This window comes from Cucumis melo, chromosome 8 (genome assembly GCF_025177605.1).
Source record: "Cucumis melo cultivar AY chromosome 8, USDA_Cmelo_AY_1.0, whole genome shotgun sequence".
NCBI classification, from domain to species: Eukaryota; Viridiplantae; Streptophyta; class Magnoliopsida; order Cucurbitales; family Cucurbitaceae; genus Cucumis; species Cucumis melo.
In genome coordinates this window covers 2,504,676-2,520,777 of record NC_066864.1, presented here as the reverse complement: position 1 = coordinate 2,520,777, position 16,102 = coordinate 2,504,676, and the positions used below count along the sequence as shown (strand labels likewise).

Sequence of the window (16,102 nt, the reverse complement as noted above, 5' to 3'; positions counted from 1 at the left end):
AATTTGAATTTTGATCTGTCCCCTAACCAGAAAGAAGACGAAAAGGATAGACGGAGTGGGCTTCGGTCGGCCCATGTTTGAATTGATACACAGGCCATTGGCCCAATTCAAGGGCGAAACGGTTTCACTTCTTTAATCGTCTTCATCGCCCGCCGTTTTTCGCTGTTGTTGAAGCTCCTTCGATTCCGGTTGAGATTTTGGGGAGGCTTTAGAAAGCAGCAAAGAGAATGGAATTTGAGAAGAGGAAAGCTGCGACCATGGCGTCACTAGGCTCAACTGAGACCGATAAATCACCCAAGGGAAGCTTGGATACTCCAATCATTCCTCTCATCAACACTCTCAACAGCCATCCGTCTTACTTCACCACAAGTTCCTGCTCTGGTCGGATTTCTATTCTTGCCCAACCAATCTCTACCACCTCTGCCGCCGCCCCGAAGCCGAAGAAGAAAGCCCTAGGTGGTTCTTGGCTCTTTGTTAGTCATGAGTTTGCTGAACCCAACTCAGTGATCGACCTCCTCTTTCGTTCTCCTTCAACTAATAGGGAGTTATCTGAGCTTGTGTTCAGGTTCGAACCTCTGATAATAGCAGTTGAGTGTAAGGATCTTGGATCGGCTCAGGCTTTGGTTTCCACTGCTATATCTTGTGGGTTTAGAGAATCAGGCATTACCAGTGCTAGCAAGCGTGTGATAATTGCAATTCGCTGTTCTATTCGAATGGAGGTGCCGCTGGGGACTAGCGAGAAGATTATGGTTACGCCCGAGTATGTCCAGTACATCGTTAATGTAGCAAATGAGAAGATGGTGGCCAATAAGAAGAGAACTGATGGGTTTCTGAAGGCATTACAAAGTAGTATTTCCGATGCTTTGCGAACGTGTCATGGAATACCATCGAGAGAGGCAACGGAGGATGTGAATGATTCACTAGACAGAAAAGGACATGGTTGTGCAGATGATAATGATGGTGCAGCGCTGGAAGGCGGGGTTTGGAATGCCAATTCTGGTAATTTGATCACGACCTGAAATTTTGAATAATTTAAGCGTAGATTTTGGTGTTTGGAATTTGGATAGTGCAACTCGTTAATGTTCGACGTGAGAGAAATTTGTAATTGGAACTGTTAGTGATTAGTATGTCCTTTTCAATTGATTAGAAATAAATGGCAATGAAGAAATTTAACAGTAGTTTCATATATGTGTTGAAAGAAAAGAAAAGTCTCTTTATCTTTGCATGGACAAACAAATTATCCACTTAAATAAAAAGTAGACAATGTTCTTTAGACATGTACATGCTGCAATTAAGGTGTATTGATTCTAGTTCAAGTAGTATTAACTGTTACTGATATTTTGTAATTGCAGGACTCCTTTCCTTTTAATCTGAAAGCAAGTCTGAGTCTTTGAATCATTGGCAGGATCATCAGAAGCATGCAGTTATAGTTTATCTGTTGAACCGATAGACATTGCTGGTGAACCTATCGAGAAGCTTTTTATTTGGGGGCACTCGGCCACTACCATCCACAATAAAGTTATTGCATTTGGTGGTTTTGGGGGCATGGGCAGGCATGCACGAAGAAATGATTTATTGCAATTTGATATGTTGTCATACACACTGCAGACGATCAATGTAGAAGATCGTCCATCTCCTCGTTTAGGTCACACATCATCTTTGGTTGGAGACCGCCTTTATGTTGTTGGTGGCAGGACAGATCCTACGTGCATTCTAAAAGATGTATGGCTCTTTAATATCACTCAGGAAAAATGGACGTTACTCGAATGCACTGGCAGCCCTTTTTCACCTAGGTGAAGTTTTGGTTCCTGCATTGTCTTTATGCCGTTTTGTCCTTGCAGTTTCCTTTGTGATTATTTTCATATCTTTCTGAAAAATATCCCTTTTCCGAAGACAAGGTTAAAGAACCGAGGTATTGACTAGAAGCAATAAGAAACAAAATCTAAAGAGCTTACCCCCCCTCCCCCCCATTCAATTTATCTCTTCCCTATTCTTAATGTTCATTTTTCTAATGCAGGCACCGGCATGCTGCAGCAGTATTAGGCTCAAAAATTTATGTGTTTGGTGGACTTGAGAATGACAGAATATCATCTTCTTTTATTTTCTTGGACTCAGATAGTCATCACTGGAAAGAAATACAGGGTGGTGGTGAACAGCCATGCGGTCGTCATTCACACTCAATGGTGTCTTATGGGTCGCACATTTATATGTTTGGAGGGTACGATGGGGAGAAAACTCTAGGAGACTTGTATTCTTTTGATACAAATGCTTGTTATTGGAAGAAAGAAAATATAGCTGGGATAACTCCGAATGCAAGGTTCTCCCATGCAATGTTTGTGTATAAAAATTATATTGGAATTATTGGAGGTTGCCCTGTGACACAAACCTATCAAGAGTTGGTATTACTTGATTTGCAACTTCGTTGCTGGAGGCATGTGTCCCTAAATTGTATTGGCAGGGAATTGTTTGTTCGTAGCACGGTCAGTGTTGTTGGTGATGATCTCATCCTAGTCGGTGGTGGGGCATCATGTTATGCATTTGGGACGACCTTTAGTGAGCCAATGAAAATTAGTTTGCATCCATTGATATCCTCAGAGGTTATTTTAGGGCATTCTGAAAACACAGAAAAGCTGGAGAAGGAGAACAGAGATCCAGAATGTATTCCCAACGGCAATGCTCAAAGTTTCAATGAAGCTTTCAGCTTTAATATAGATATTGAAAAATCCAATTCACGTGAACAAAAACAAGGTGCTTTGTATTGGGTTTTACAAATTGAAAGAAAGTATGCAAAATTAGTGAAAGACATTTTAAAGAAGTTTGGATGGCTGGATATGGGTAGAAATGTTTCTTCACGAGGCAGTGGAACGCATATTTGCTTTCCGGTGAATGGCAAATTCTGTGATACATTTGATGAAAAGCAATCCTGGTGGGCAGATCAATTTGAACAGGAGAATGACTTTAGTATATCAGGACCTGAAAGTTGGGAAGGATGCCTGACCTCTAACTTAAAAGCTTTGAATGTCTTAAAGAAATGTGGTGCAACTAAACTGGTGGATGAAGTTGTTGACATAAAAACAGCTGCCAAAACTCCATTTAAAAAGATGAGTGAAGCAGTGTCCTCTTTGCTAAAGCATTATGGCTTATCTGAAGTACTCCTGGAGGAGCTGCCAACAAGGTGTGTGTGAGGTTTTTTTTTCTTCCTCCTGCTATCTGCATGTCTGTTTCAGTATTTCGAATTGGTGTGTGTATCACAGGGTTTGATATGGCCATCCTAATTGTAGAAAAAGGTAAGAACTTGTCAATTCCGAATATCATGCTGGCACTTAGGTGAGTGGATATGATTTTATTACATTGCCACTTGCTAAAATTTAAATCTATCGCCTTTCTCAGATGGGAGCGACTTGGGGATCTTGTGGTGCTTCCACTCACATCTTTTAAGGATCCCACATGGGACACCATTGGGGAGGAGCTGTGGCCTTTGGTTGCCAAATCACTTGGTACTTATCGTCTTGCTCGCCAAGTAAGTTTCTTCTAGTAAACCAAGTCCATCTTAATTGGTGTTTGTCACTCACTCTCTCCCTCTCGCTATGGACAATACATCATCTTTAACTGACTGTAATTGCACCTTCAGGAGTTGAAAATGATTTTTTTTTAATTAATTCTTTTACCAATAAAGAAGAAGATCCGCCGAAATCATTAGTTCAAAACGATAATTATCTACTTTTCAATCAGTAATTGACATTTTTAGGAAAACATGTGAACTCCTAGAAATTTATGAACTAACTTGTCTTTGTTGCTTGGAAATATATTTTTTTAGGGAAGGGTTGCTTCTACTGGTACAAGGGATAGTAACTTGGAGATTCTTGTGGGGGATAATGGTTGGGTTGAACATAGAGAAAATGGAATAACTTATTCTTTCGATGCCACTAAGTGCATGTTTTCCTGGGGAAATCTTTCTGAGAAGTTACGGATGGCCCATCTGAACTGTAAAGAGGAGACCATTGTGGATTTATTTGCTGGAATTGGATATTTTGTGTTGCCATTTCTTGTCGGGTACAGTACTTTATTCTTTGACCACTTTCTTTCCTTCTTCTATTCCTTCCTCTTCAAATTGTTTACGATATTTTCAGTTTGCTTCTTGTTCTGATTCATCTAAATTGTGTAAGTGTCAAATTGCCAATCTCAGATTGTTTACGTTATAAACGTCTCTTGACAACTAATATTAAGCAAAAAAGTGGGCCAGTCTTTTTTTTCTTCTTACCGAACTCCATAGATTATTGACGCATATAACACGTCAAGAACTTTTTCCGTGTTTACTCGTGAAATAAATTATGACAATTCTACGAAATTCTTATGCATTCTTAACTTTGGTGCCTACTGACTGATCAGGGCTAAAGCAAAGCTGGTCTATGCTTGTGAATGGAATCCTCACGCTATTGAGGCACTTAAACGCAATTTACAAGCTAATTGCGTAAGCAATCGTTGTGTTGTTCTTGAAGGAGATAACCGGGAAACAGCACCTAAGGTGAACATTCAGTTCTCTAGAATCTACTTTTGAAATTTAATAATTAAACACTCAATATTAATTAGACTTGGGACTTGGGGTTTAAATAGTACTATGGATTGCTATAGAGGGTGGAAAGTTACGATTTCAAAGTTAATATCTTCTTATTTCAACCAAAAATACTAAAGTAATTCTTTTTTTTTTTTAGATTAAAAATACCGAGTAATTCATATAACTCAGAATAGGGATATTTACATTACATCCCACGCATTGATCCTGATAGCTAGCAGTAGTTTTGTAAGTTTTGAAATATTTCTTCGAATGGAAATTTACTGCTGCTCCGTATTGTATTTTGTTATTGTTTTTCAGGGAGTTGCTGATCGGGTCTGTCTCGGTCTCCTTCCAACAAGTGAGGGTAGCTGGGTAACTGCTGTGAGAGCATTGAGGTGATATTTTGTGCCTTGGATTCAGATTCCATCTTAGGGACTCCTTGTATACATATTGACTTTTTAGCCCAAAGCATGAATGAATTTTTGTGCTCTAAACCCAAATATTTCAACTTTGATTTTCTGACCTTGAGATAGCTTCACCTCCTGAAGTAGTTGATGCTTTCAACAATTGAAAACACATATTTAAACGAAAACTTGCTTTTCTTGCTTCCTTTCATGATGAGTGTTCTTACTTTTTCTCACCGACTTCATCGTTTCCAAGAACTTCATCCAATGCTAAAACCAAATATGCAGAAGTGAAGGTGGGACACTCCATGTGCATGGTAATGTGAAGGATTCGGAAGAAGAACAGTGGACTCGACGCCTCATACACTCAATAACAGAAATTGCTAAATCTGAAGGTTTCTTTTTTATTTCTTAAATTTTTCTTCCAAGTTGCGACGTTTACAAATATAAATATCATTTGATCTGATATTGACTAGGGAGATTTTCTATTTCAGGTCATTGTTGGGATATCTCGGTAGAACACGTTCAGAGAGTAAAATGGTATGCCCCACACATTCGTCATCTTGTTGCGGATGTTCAATGCAAAAGGATTCAACAGAACAGTTGAGGAATTTGCTTCCAGCATGAATCTAGCTGAGCTACGTGGATGGTAATGTTATATAAATATTCAAGATCCGAAAAGCTGCAGAGGTCTTGATCGACTTGATATGACATTGAAGGAGGATTTATATGAAGTCTCCGTCTCAGCAGTCTAATTCATGCTAGCTAAGAAATGTTCTTTCTGCTCAAGGGATTTTTGTAATCGATGATGTTTACAATCTTAGGATAGATGGTAGATCCGTAAACAGGAGGTTGTTCATTTGATATTAATGTATGGTAGATTTACATTTTGATTAGGTAAGAACGTTATATAAAAACCATTTATTCTTTTTTAATAGACACCATGACGAAGTATGCAATGAAAAGCTGTCCAAATTTTCCTATTTGTTTGAAGCAGTTTTAAGATAGACTTATAAAACTATTTATCTGCTTAAACGAACTAGATCTCCATTAGGAAAGAGAATCGAGCCCATTCAATTATTTTCCTTTGGGGAAGAAGGTAAGTTGATTAGATTCTAATGCTCCTGTTGAAACTACTCTTCAAGAATGTTGTAATGTTTCAAATAGTTATCAGATAACGCTGTTGTCCTTTTCATCTAATTCCAATAGATACTGACTTGTTCTAAACAATATTTAAACAAACAAACAGAACTGAAAAATGACAAGAATTAAAATTATTAGCTTGCTATTGCAAGATCCTTCGGTTAGGTAACAACTGAAAGAGAAAAAACAGGTTACATTACATATACACAAAAATTACCTATATTTCTCAGGGAAGTACTAATCTCAAGCTAAGGCTGCAAAAGAAAAAGGAAACAATTACGAGTGTTTGAGGTCTGAATTTAAGAGGTCCTGGCAACCAGTCAGATCAATCCGGGGCAGATTCGAGTCCGTTGGCAACTCAATTGCATTATAATACACACCGCTTTGAAGTTTGAATTTGCTTCTAAGAAATTAAAAGAGTTTTCCTGGTTGTGTTGTTCCACTTCTCATCATTGCACAGAATTCCTGGTAGTTGATTCTCCCATCCTATGCCAAGCAAAGAATAGTGAGTTGAGAAAGTCGATAAACCCACAAGAAAAAGCTTATTTTCGGCCTCTGAGTAAGAGGGAGATTGAAATTATAAAACTTGAAACTTACATTATCTGTGTCAACCTCAGAGATAATTTCCCTGATGCTGGCTTCATCACCCATGCCATAATCCTTCATAGCAGTCTCCAGTTCATCTTTTGTAATGTATCTGTTATCGCAATCAATAGTAAATTTGGGTCATTGAAAATTATTGAAGCTGTTCAACATTATTTTTTTGGCATGAACTTTAATTACAGACTTGGATTGAGGATCAGGAAGTTTTTGACTTACCCACTACTATCCTTGTCAAAAAATTGGAATGCTTTGTACAAGTGTTCATCTCTCTCTAGTCTGTGCCTATGCATGGTTGCAGAGATAAACTCAATGTAGTCGATTGATCCGTTTCCATCTACATCAGCCTAAAATGTTTTGCACCTTGCTATAAGAGAGTTTTTAAGCAAAAGCCAATTAATAGCATTGGAGTTAAGTTTTTACTTACAGCTTCCATTAGTTGTTTCACTTCAGCCTCTGAGAGCCGTGAACCAAGCCGAGCTAAGCCTGTCTTTAATTCTTCATAGGTGATTGTGCCACTATTGTCAGTATCTATGTTTGCAAACATAGCTTTAAGGCCTTTGATTTCTTCTTCAGACAAGTTTTCCGCAATGACCTAAGATGCATATAAGAGAGGGACTCAAATATAAAAATTGAGAAAAAGAGATAGCAAAGAACAAGACCTCCTTTTAAGACAAGTGGTTACAAAACAACATGACTTGTTTAGAATGATTTTCTAAGTACTTAAATTACTTTTTGTTACATCAAAGCACGTTTTTAAGGACTTAGAAATCATTTCAAACGAACTGTTAATTTGCTTAGAGCATTTACTCGATGTTTTGTCAATATGCAAAGCCACTAACATGATCATCATCAAATGTGCTCAGGAATGGTGTCCTTAGCCCCATAGACACCGGCATCATACACATCAAATATCGTTATGTTATCAATATGCACAAAATAAATAATGCAGTGTGGTGTACATCAATTGTATTCCCCTGGAGGAATTGAAGCTTTCGTTCATGCAGGTCCTAGAAAGCAAGAAAACATTTCTTGGGCAACTACAATAGATATCATCAAATATCAAACAACAAAACGGGACACTGTAGTTTATTAGTTACCTTCAAAGCAAGCTTCTTAAGCTTATTCATTGCCCTGAATTGCTTCATTCTAGACAGAACCGCATTATCTATCGGCTTGTCTGATGCTTCTCCACCTTCTCTGATCCATGGATGGTCTAGATTAAAAGCTCAAGTATCAGCCCCCACACAACTAACAACATTAGCCTAGATAATTTAAAGATATAAAATTCCCAAATTCCCAATGTGACAATTTGGGGAGACTGCAAAGAGAAAAATGGCAATCATTTTGGTCCCATCTTCCTGTTTGTAAACAATGTTTTCTGGCAGCAGGAATGTAGAAAACAAAGAGGAGTGCCAAATGTGAAACCAAATATTGTTCTTCAATTGAAAGAAGTTGTTGATACCTAGAACTTGTGCAGGAGTAATTCTCTTCTTTGGATCCTGCATCAGCATTTTCCTCACAAGATCTTTAGCACTTTCAGATATTGTCGGCCACGGTGCACTAGCAAAATCAATATCTCCTTGAAGTATGGCATCAAATATTCCTTTCTCATTTTCTGTCATTTTAAATTGAACACATTTTGAGCTCAGTTTACAAACTGAAACTATAATATAGCGGAAGGCGATTTTTTCTTTTTAAAATATATTTTGTGGTGAACTTTACCTGCCCAGAATGGAGGCACACCACTGAGAAGGATGTACAAAATAACTCCTGCACTCCAAACATCAATTTCCTTGCCATAATTTCGCCTCAACACTTCAGGAGCAACATAGTAAGCACTGCCAACTATATCACGGTACACTTTACCTGAAATTAGATCCAAAATACGTTCATTAGCAGTTTAGCACAAGAATCGTCACTAAGTTATCATAGAGTTTTTATTTCTTTAAGTGACATGAGAAAGTAGGATATTAATAGAATCTTCACATACAGAATAAAGAAGAATGGGCAAGAATAGAATAGAATGAAATTTACAATCTGGTTCCATTAAATGATGCTAAATCACTGATTTTGACAGGCTATACTATACATCAATGGCCAAAGAATCTGCCAAATTCTACAAAATAATAAACATAATCCTGAACTAAATCACCATTTTATATATTAATCATCGTTTTCTGATCTCTGGTTTGCCCCAGGGTCAGGAAGAAAGGACGCATGATGATCATGTTACCTAAAATGCACGGCAGATTAATAACCTTTTAACTTTTGAAGCGTGTCCAATGAAAAGTACAAATTGCTGTGATGTAGTGATAATCAAAACTCTCATATCACATGGAGTCTAGTTGAGCCATTGCGGCGTAAGAATAATTTCACTACTCAACATGTCAATTCACTAACCCATTTGGGGTATATATTCCAGATAAGAAAGCGTACTTATGAACTTTTAGCAAGTAGGAAAAGTATGAACTTTTAGTTCAGAAACTAAATCAATCCAAGAGGGTAAAAGAAAACAAAAGATGAACCTTCTTCAATGAAAACAGACAGTCCAAAATCAGTAGCTTTTAGCATTGCATCCTCTTTCTTGCTAGCCAACAAGAAATTTTCAGGCTTTAGATCACGGTGCATAACCCCCATAAAATGGCATATTTGAACAACATTCACAATAGCACGACAAATTTCAGCAGCAGCCTTCTCAGAGTACTGACCCTTGGCAATGATCCTATCAAAAAGCTCCCCTCCAGCACAAAGTTCCATCACCAGATGAACCGAAAATCTATCCTCATAAGCACCTTTGAACTCAACAATGTTTGGCTGTCCAGAAAGATGCTGCAGAATCAAAATTTCCCTCTTCATATCATCCTTATCATTCTTACTAATAAGTTTCCGTTTGAGTATAGATTTGCAAGCATAAGTTTGGCCAGTGGAATTCTCAGTACATAAATAAGTAATACCAAATTGACCTCTACCCAATTCTTTTCCAAGAGTATAGTATTTTTTAATATCATCATAGGGCCTACCCAGAATGGTTTCTGGGTAATTTTGAGCTGTTCGAGGAGTAGAAACCGCAGGCTTTGAGAAAGCAGAAGCCGACGGCGGATGCTCCGCCGTTGGCGGTGGCTGAGGCTGATTTCTGTTAGATGGGATTTGGGTTTGAGGAGCTGATACCTTGTGAGGAATCGGAACAGTGGACTGAGGTTGGTAAGGTTGATATGGACCTCTGGTTGCAACCCCTCTCGCTGCATCAAAACCATTAATTCCTGATGATGGAGGCTTTTGCGTGCTGCTACAGCAACCCATAATGTATTCAGAAAGAGTCAATGTGTAGAAGGATTGTTTTCAGTAAAAACCCAAATGGGGATTCGATTTCTGGGAATGTCGAAGAACAAATCTGAAACTCAAAGTCTGTATCAGGAAAAAGGGGATTTTGGAGGCTCGAATGAACCAGAATACCAAAAGGGTATCCAAGAAATTTAGTTGGGTGAAAATTTTCTCGGTAATAAGGCCAAGTAGTAGTATCCGTGTTCGTTCCTTGACTTAAAAGCTGGTTTAAGTCAACTCAACAAAGGCGGTTCTTGTTCTTGAGAATTGCATTGGAAGCTGCATACTCTCTTCTTCTTCTTCTTTATTTATTTGTTTATTTATTTATTTTTGTTAGTAAAATTTGTATTTGATATAATTTTTATGAATACTCACTTTTAATTAATTATTTATTTATTTTTATAAGATTTAGCTTTAAATTTCATCCATAAGTATGTTTGAGTAACTATTGGGATCTGGATTTAAAGTGAAGAAAAATGCAATTTTGTGGTAAGGAAAAAGAATATATCTTATGTGAATGAGGAAAAAGAATGTTCTCCAAAATACATCACTTTCATACAATTGTAAACAGAAGTAACAGAAAGTGAATCTTTATTTTTAAAAAATTTATACAAAATACAATGATTTTAAATGCTCCTAAAAAAGTACTTTACAGAGGAGAAAAAGTTTATAAGAAAGAAATAGATTTGTTATATATGTGTATATATATATATATATGAATTAAAATGTATTAAGAGGTATTAAAAATGATCCATAATGGCTAGTAGAAATGCTAGAATATTATAGTTGTTGATGCTAACAAGAGGGTCGTTGAGAACGTGGACAGTTTCGAACATAATTTAAATATTTATGCATCATAATAAATTTTATTTTTAGTAATTTTTTTCTATGGTGTGTGAATAATTCGTGTATTTTTATATTTTTGAAAAAGACATTCAATTAATGAGACACACTATTTTTTCGATAATCATTAAATCTCTAGTCAATCTCTTTTCAGTATATTATTCTATTGGTCCTACAAACTTTTTTTTTAAAAAAAAAATCTTATAAAAAGAAAAAAATTAAAACTATTTACAAACTCCAGTGAGGAAAAAAAAAAAGAAAAAAACTTATAATGGGATAAAAAAAATTGGTTGATTTATTTCAAACATTATTCCATTTGGCATTGGGTAAGGGTATACACTGACGTGCCTGCGGGGCTCCAATTATTTTTCCTTTCCTTTCCTTTCTTTCTTTTTAAAGTTTAAAAGTCCTTCTCCAATGAACAAAATTAATGGGATGGTGGGGGGCTCCAATTTCAAACTAACAAATAACTTTCACAAAACAAAAACCCAATCACACCATTCTTCGCCTTAACTTATGCAAATACCAATTTCACTTTCTTCAACTTCTTCTTGCTTCAACCAATCTACTTCAGACTTATGTCGCCTATTCACTGCCCCTCTTTTTGGATAATAACTATACTTTGGTCAAACTCTTTCCCAATCATTTTCCTTTTAATTTTGCTTAATTTTAAAACGTAAAACCCTTTTTTTTTAAAATAAATTTTTTCCATTCAAATTTAAGAAGAAAAATGGGTTGATTGAATTTAGCGTTAATTAGAGTATATTGCGATCCCTAAATTAAAAATTGGAGACAAAGTATGTTACCAAATAAGAATATTCCGTGTAAATTATGAGTTGTTAATTGTCTTTATGTAATTACACTAATTTAGAGGCTACACTCTGGATTTCCTTATTTATTCCTCATTTTGTGTATTATTTACTTATACCAAACCTTTCATTCTAAATCATCAATTTTCAAATCAACATTTCAATATGTTCATAAATAAATTGTAAATAAAGAAAAAACGTAATGTGTCCTCATTTTAGCTATTTAATCAAAATGATGAGCATATCAAATTTAATTGTGATTAAGCCATGACTATGGTCCATAAAGTTGTTGAAATGTTTGATTGGATCAAATTATAAATCGAATTGACTTGACTAATTAAAGTTGATAGGGTCTACTCAAATTAGTCTAATTAATTTTAGAGTGAAAAATTAGGCGAAATAAAATGTCGGATTCAATCCTAGTCTTGGCCTAAGTCCAACGTTGGATCCAAAAAATCAAACTCAATCTCACTTTAAGAAGACTTGAGAAAACTAAAACATTAAATACTTAAGCTCTAGGGGTTGGATATAACTATTTTTTGGAGTTTTGAAGATCTAAAGACTATGGAAGCTTTGAATAGTATAAATCTCCTTCATAATTTCAAAAACTAAAAATAAATAATTTAATTAATTTGTTTGAAGATCTAAGACTTTGGGTTCGTAATACATGGCCATCATATTATATTTTTAGTTTTATAAACAAATATTTTGAAAGACTACTTGTACTCGTTTAATTTCACTAAAAAGAGGCAAACATAAACCGAACAAAACAAAAAAAAAAAAAAAGCTAAATTTAAAATCATTATTAGAAAATTAAAGCCAGCAATCATTTTTGTTTTTCAATTATATAACCACATCATGTTACTGATTACCGAGGGGGGTACTTTGTTTGATGGGTTAAAATTTCAGATATAGGAACTACTTTTTTCATATAATTTGACGAAAAAAAAATGGTTTGAAAACTTGTAAAAGCAGATAACAAAAAGTAGCTTTTCTTAATTTAAAAAATAATAATAATAGCAAGAATTGTTAAAGCCAAGGCTTTGAGGGAAAAAAAAAAAAAAGAAAGAGATTAATTGTCAAAATCATTTTGGTTTTGATATTAAACAATTCAGAAAAAGAAAAAGAAAAAAACAATTGAAAAGAAGTTCTTCATGAATGCGGAATAACACGTTTACAAATGTTACGGTTCATCATACAGATCCGCATTTCTGGTTCCCCGTAACCAGGCCCATTCCGGCCCATACACTCTTTTACTGGACTCCAACTAGGCAAAGCCCAATTTTATTATCGTCCTACAGGTCCAAAAAACCAAAATATAATTGAAAATTGAGAAAAGAGATAATAATGGTAATGCACCACACCACATTTAAGATACAACACATACACATAACCGAGAAAAAGAACAATGAATAATACAATTTGAGACATTTTTTTTTTATTATTATTGTTATTTTATTTTCTAGGTTTTGTGTGGCTGGCAAACAAGCCAACAAAATAGTTGATAATGAAAGGACTTTGGATTAATGAAAATGAAACAGAGAGAAAGTGTTGGGGAATAGGGGTTGATGTAGAATACTCCATAATTCCTCCAAAGTCATTGTATGTGGAACATGGTGTTCGAGCTCAACTTGATCTCACAAAGAAGGTGACTTGACCTATATGTGGCATGATTTTGTTCCCCTTCTCAAAATGTTGTAATTTGGGGAATGTTTGGGTGTGATATTTGAAAAAGTAATCCTAGTGAAAGTGCTTTGAACAACAGGCCATTTATTTGAAAGAATTCTTTTAACAGTAAAAAACGAAACAAACTTGTATATATGTATGTTGGTGCTTGGATCATTATTGTCGTTGGCTTCACATATTACCGTTTATTTGGTACAATTCTAAATTCTGAGCTTAGTTGTGCAAGAGATTTTTGCACCAGCATGTTGTGGGAGCTTAGAGGATGTTGGAGTTGCTTTCAGCACTTGAGGTTGCAAGGTGCTAAATCAAGTATAGGTTTGATTATTTCATAAGTTAAATATATATATATTTATTAGTTAAACTAACCTAGAGATACTAACTTTTCTTGTTCCTCTAAGCCTCTTTTCAATTCCTTTTAAGCTCTGACCTGCTTTTGGACATTGAGCCTAACAACGTCCAACAACGGCCAATAACTATAAGCATAAAAGTAGGTATAGGTTTTGGTAATGTCTATTTTGGTACCACATATCAGCTAGCCAACTTTATGAAGATTTTAAGCAGTGGCAGTGATAGTAAACCCAAGAATGGTGAGTTGAAGAGAGCAGTAAAAGATTGATCATATTTGTGTAGAAAAGAGTGAGATAAAGAGGAGGAAGAGTGGAGGGGACAGTGGATGCAAAATGTAAGATTGTCACAAAGGCAACTGTCACTTTCATTGAAAAAGGCCCCGTTAGCTATTTCCACTCTCTTCACTACTGCCACTTCCTTTCAATGTCTTTTGTTTTGTTTTTTGTTTTTTTGTTTTGTTTTGTTTTTTTTTTTTGTAAGGATCTTGTTAAATCAAAATTTCCAGCTTAAATATGGTGTGTTTTTAAGTAATTTGTTTAAATCTTAACTTCAATTCCAGGCACTGCCTCTTAACTTTACTGCATTTCCCAAGTCCCTCTCTACTGTTTCATTGCTTTCCATCCACTTGCACCAATTCCAACTTTTTATCTTGTTAATTGCTAATGGGATCTTCACAAGGAGGCTGCATCATTTTCTTAAAACGACAACTCTAACATATAAATTTTTTTAAAACAAATCCCAATTTGTATACAGAGCCGTTGACAAAATTTTAATTGAAGAGAAGAAATCCTGTACTTAAAAGTCGTAACGAAAACTACCAAATTGGGAGACTCATAAGAACACGAACAGAGTGAAAACAGATGGGTTGTTTTTCAAATTCCATTCTAGTAACTGGTCGGGTAATTACTTGAATCGGATAAAAATCTCTTTTACCATACTTACGAATCTGGGATGATGAGTTGCCACAGGGTTTACCCGACTAATCCGGGTCAACTGCGGCTCAAGGGGGAAAAAAAAAGAAAGAATTCATCCCATTTTCACAATATTAATTATATTCTCGGTTGATCTTGATGTCTAGATTTCATAATCAGGAATCTCCCTCCCTAACAAGGTTTTTTTTTTTTCCTTCTTTAGAGTTTTATCCATCGAACCCGGTTTGCATCCAAACCGCATCACGGACCCGTCTCAAGTCCCGGCCTTTGAGAGTCCGGCCGACGCCGACGAAGACCGAAGTCGCGTTCTTTTTTCGACTTCTTGCTAAGTACTCATGTGGTGGAACGATCTCCGAGTCAGGGTCATCCAATGGCTCGTCGAACTCTTGAAGAGACTCCACCGAGTCCACTCGGAGAATTTTGCTCCAATCAGGCACGTTCACGGGCGCTGATGTAGCCATCTGCCGCCCTCGTGGAGACGCCACCGTGTCGTTCCCTCGAAACTGATGCACGATTCTCGCGGACGTCATCCTACTCGGATCTTCAAATGCCAGCGACAGCCCGCCAACGTGTCGCTCACGTGTATCCACAGGAACCCCACTCCCTCGCCTCACCGAAATTCCTCCGTGACTGATATTAATCCCTCCGCCGCCGTAGGCGGCCAATGAATTCTCTTCGCTGAATTCTTCCCTTTCCGTCTCCACGCTATCCACCATCGGCCAAACATCCTCTTCGCCCAGTTCCGACGAGTCGCTCCCGGTGGAGCCTTGACTATGATTGTAGGTATAGCTACCGAGAAATCGCTCGCTCCTACTCGTCGTCAATTTCCGACCTTTAGCCATTATTCAGGGAAAAGAATATCTATTGAACAGTGAGAGTATACTATACTAAAACTCCCCCTCTTACACTGGAAATCAAATTGAATAAAAATATAAAAGGGGGACCAAAAAAAAAAATTAAGAACACATGGGCAGAGTTTGGAGGGAGTATATGTTGTGTGTATATATATAACAAACTTCCTTTGTTGCATTTCATGTGAATTTGGGTTAATTTCGTCTGCATTTCTGTCAAATCGAAGCTTCAATCAGATGCATGGTAAGAAATAAGGGTAGAAGACGACAAGACAGCCACGAAAGCGATAATTAATATATAAATACAAAAACAAGCGATAATTAACTCTTTAAATTAAATGGAGTTATTCTAAGTGACACGCTCTGTCCAAGGCGCGTGCTGTCATTCTCTATTGAAAATTGGCAACCGGAATCTTCCATATTTGGGAATTTGGCCATGTTTAATTTTTTTTATTACTAATTCATTTGCTTAATTCTATTCCCTCGAATCGTAATTAGGTTCCTGATTTTTAACCACAGATTATTACGATTTTCTTAAACCTAGTTTGACTAACCTAATACTGAAACTTTGGGGCCCATGATCCACGTGTACATAAAGCCAGAGGTG

At 36.4% G+C, this 16,102-nt stretch overlaps 3 protein-coding genes across 3 annotated transcripts; 1 reads left to right on the top strand and 2 right to left on the bottom strand.

Annotated features, from left to right (window-relative positions):
• Window positions 1-58: 58 nt before the first annotated feature.
• Window positions 59-5,942, top strand: LOC103484609 (tRNA wybutosine-synthesizing protein 2/3/4). The gene is made up of 9 exons (XM_017043748.2): window positions 59-999; window positions 1,406-1,793; window positions 2,018-3,175; window positions 3,391-3,520; window positions 3,818-4,053; window positions 4,390-4,525; window positions 4,874-4,950; window positions 5,248-5,354; window positions 5,454-5,942. Exons 1-9 carry the CDS (start codon window positions 228-230, stop codon window positions 5,564-5,566), a joined length of 3,117 nt encoding a protein of 1,038 aa, XP_016899237.1. The 5' UTR covers window positions 59-227; the 3' UTR covers window positions 5,567-5,942.
• Window positions 5,943-6,211: 269 nt separating this feature from the next.
• On the bottom strand, window positions 6,212-10,443 carry LOC103484607 (calcium-dependent protein kinase 2). The gene is made up of 8 exons (XM_008441760.3): window positions 9,231-10,443; window positions 8,428-8,571; window positions 8,168-8,320; window positions 7,803-7,918; window positions 7,130-7,297; window positions 6,922-7,049; window positions 6,700-6,799; window positions 6,212-6,588 (listed from the first exon to the last, which is right to left on the bottom strand). The coding sequence occupies exons 1-8, from the start codon at window positions 10,003-10,005 to the stop codon at window positions 6,514-6,516; spliced, it is 1,659 nt and encodes a 552-aa protein (XP_008439982.1). The 5' UTR covers window positions 10,006-10,443; the 3' UTR covers window positions 6,212-6,513.
• A 4,120-nt stretch (window positions 10,444-14,563) lies between these two features.
• Window positions 14,564-15,630, bottom strand: LOC103484606 (uncharacterized). Its single transcript, XM_008441759.3, has one exon. It carries the CDS (start codon window positions 15,484-15,486, stop codon window positions 14,851-14,853), a length of 636 nt encoding a protein of 211 aa, XP_008439981.1. The 5' UTR covers window positions 15,487-15,630; the 3' UTR covers window positions 14,564-14,850.
• Window positions 15,631-16,102: the final 472 nt, after the last annotated feature.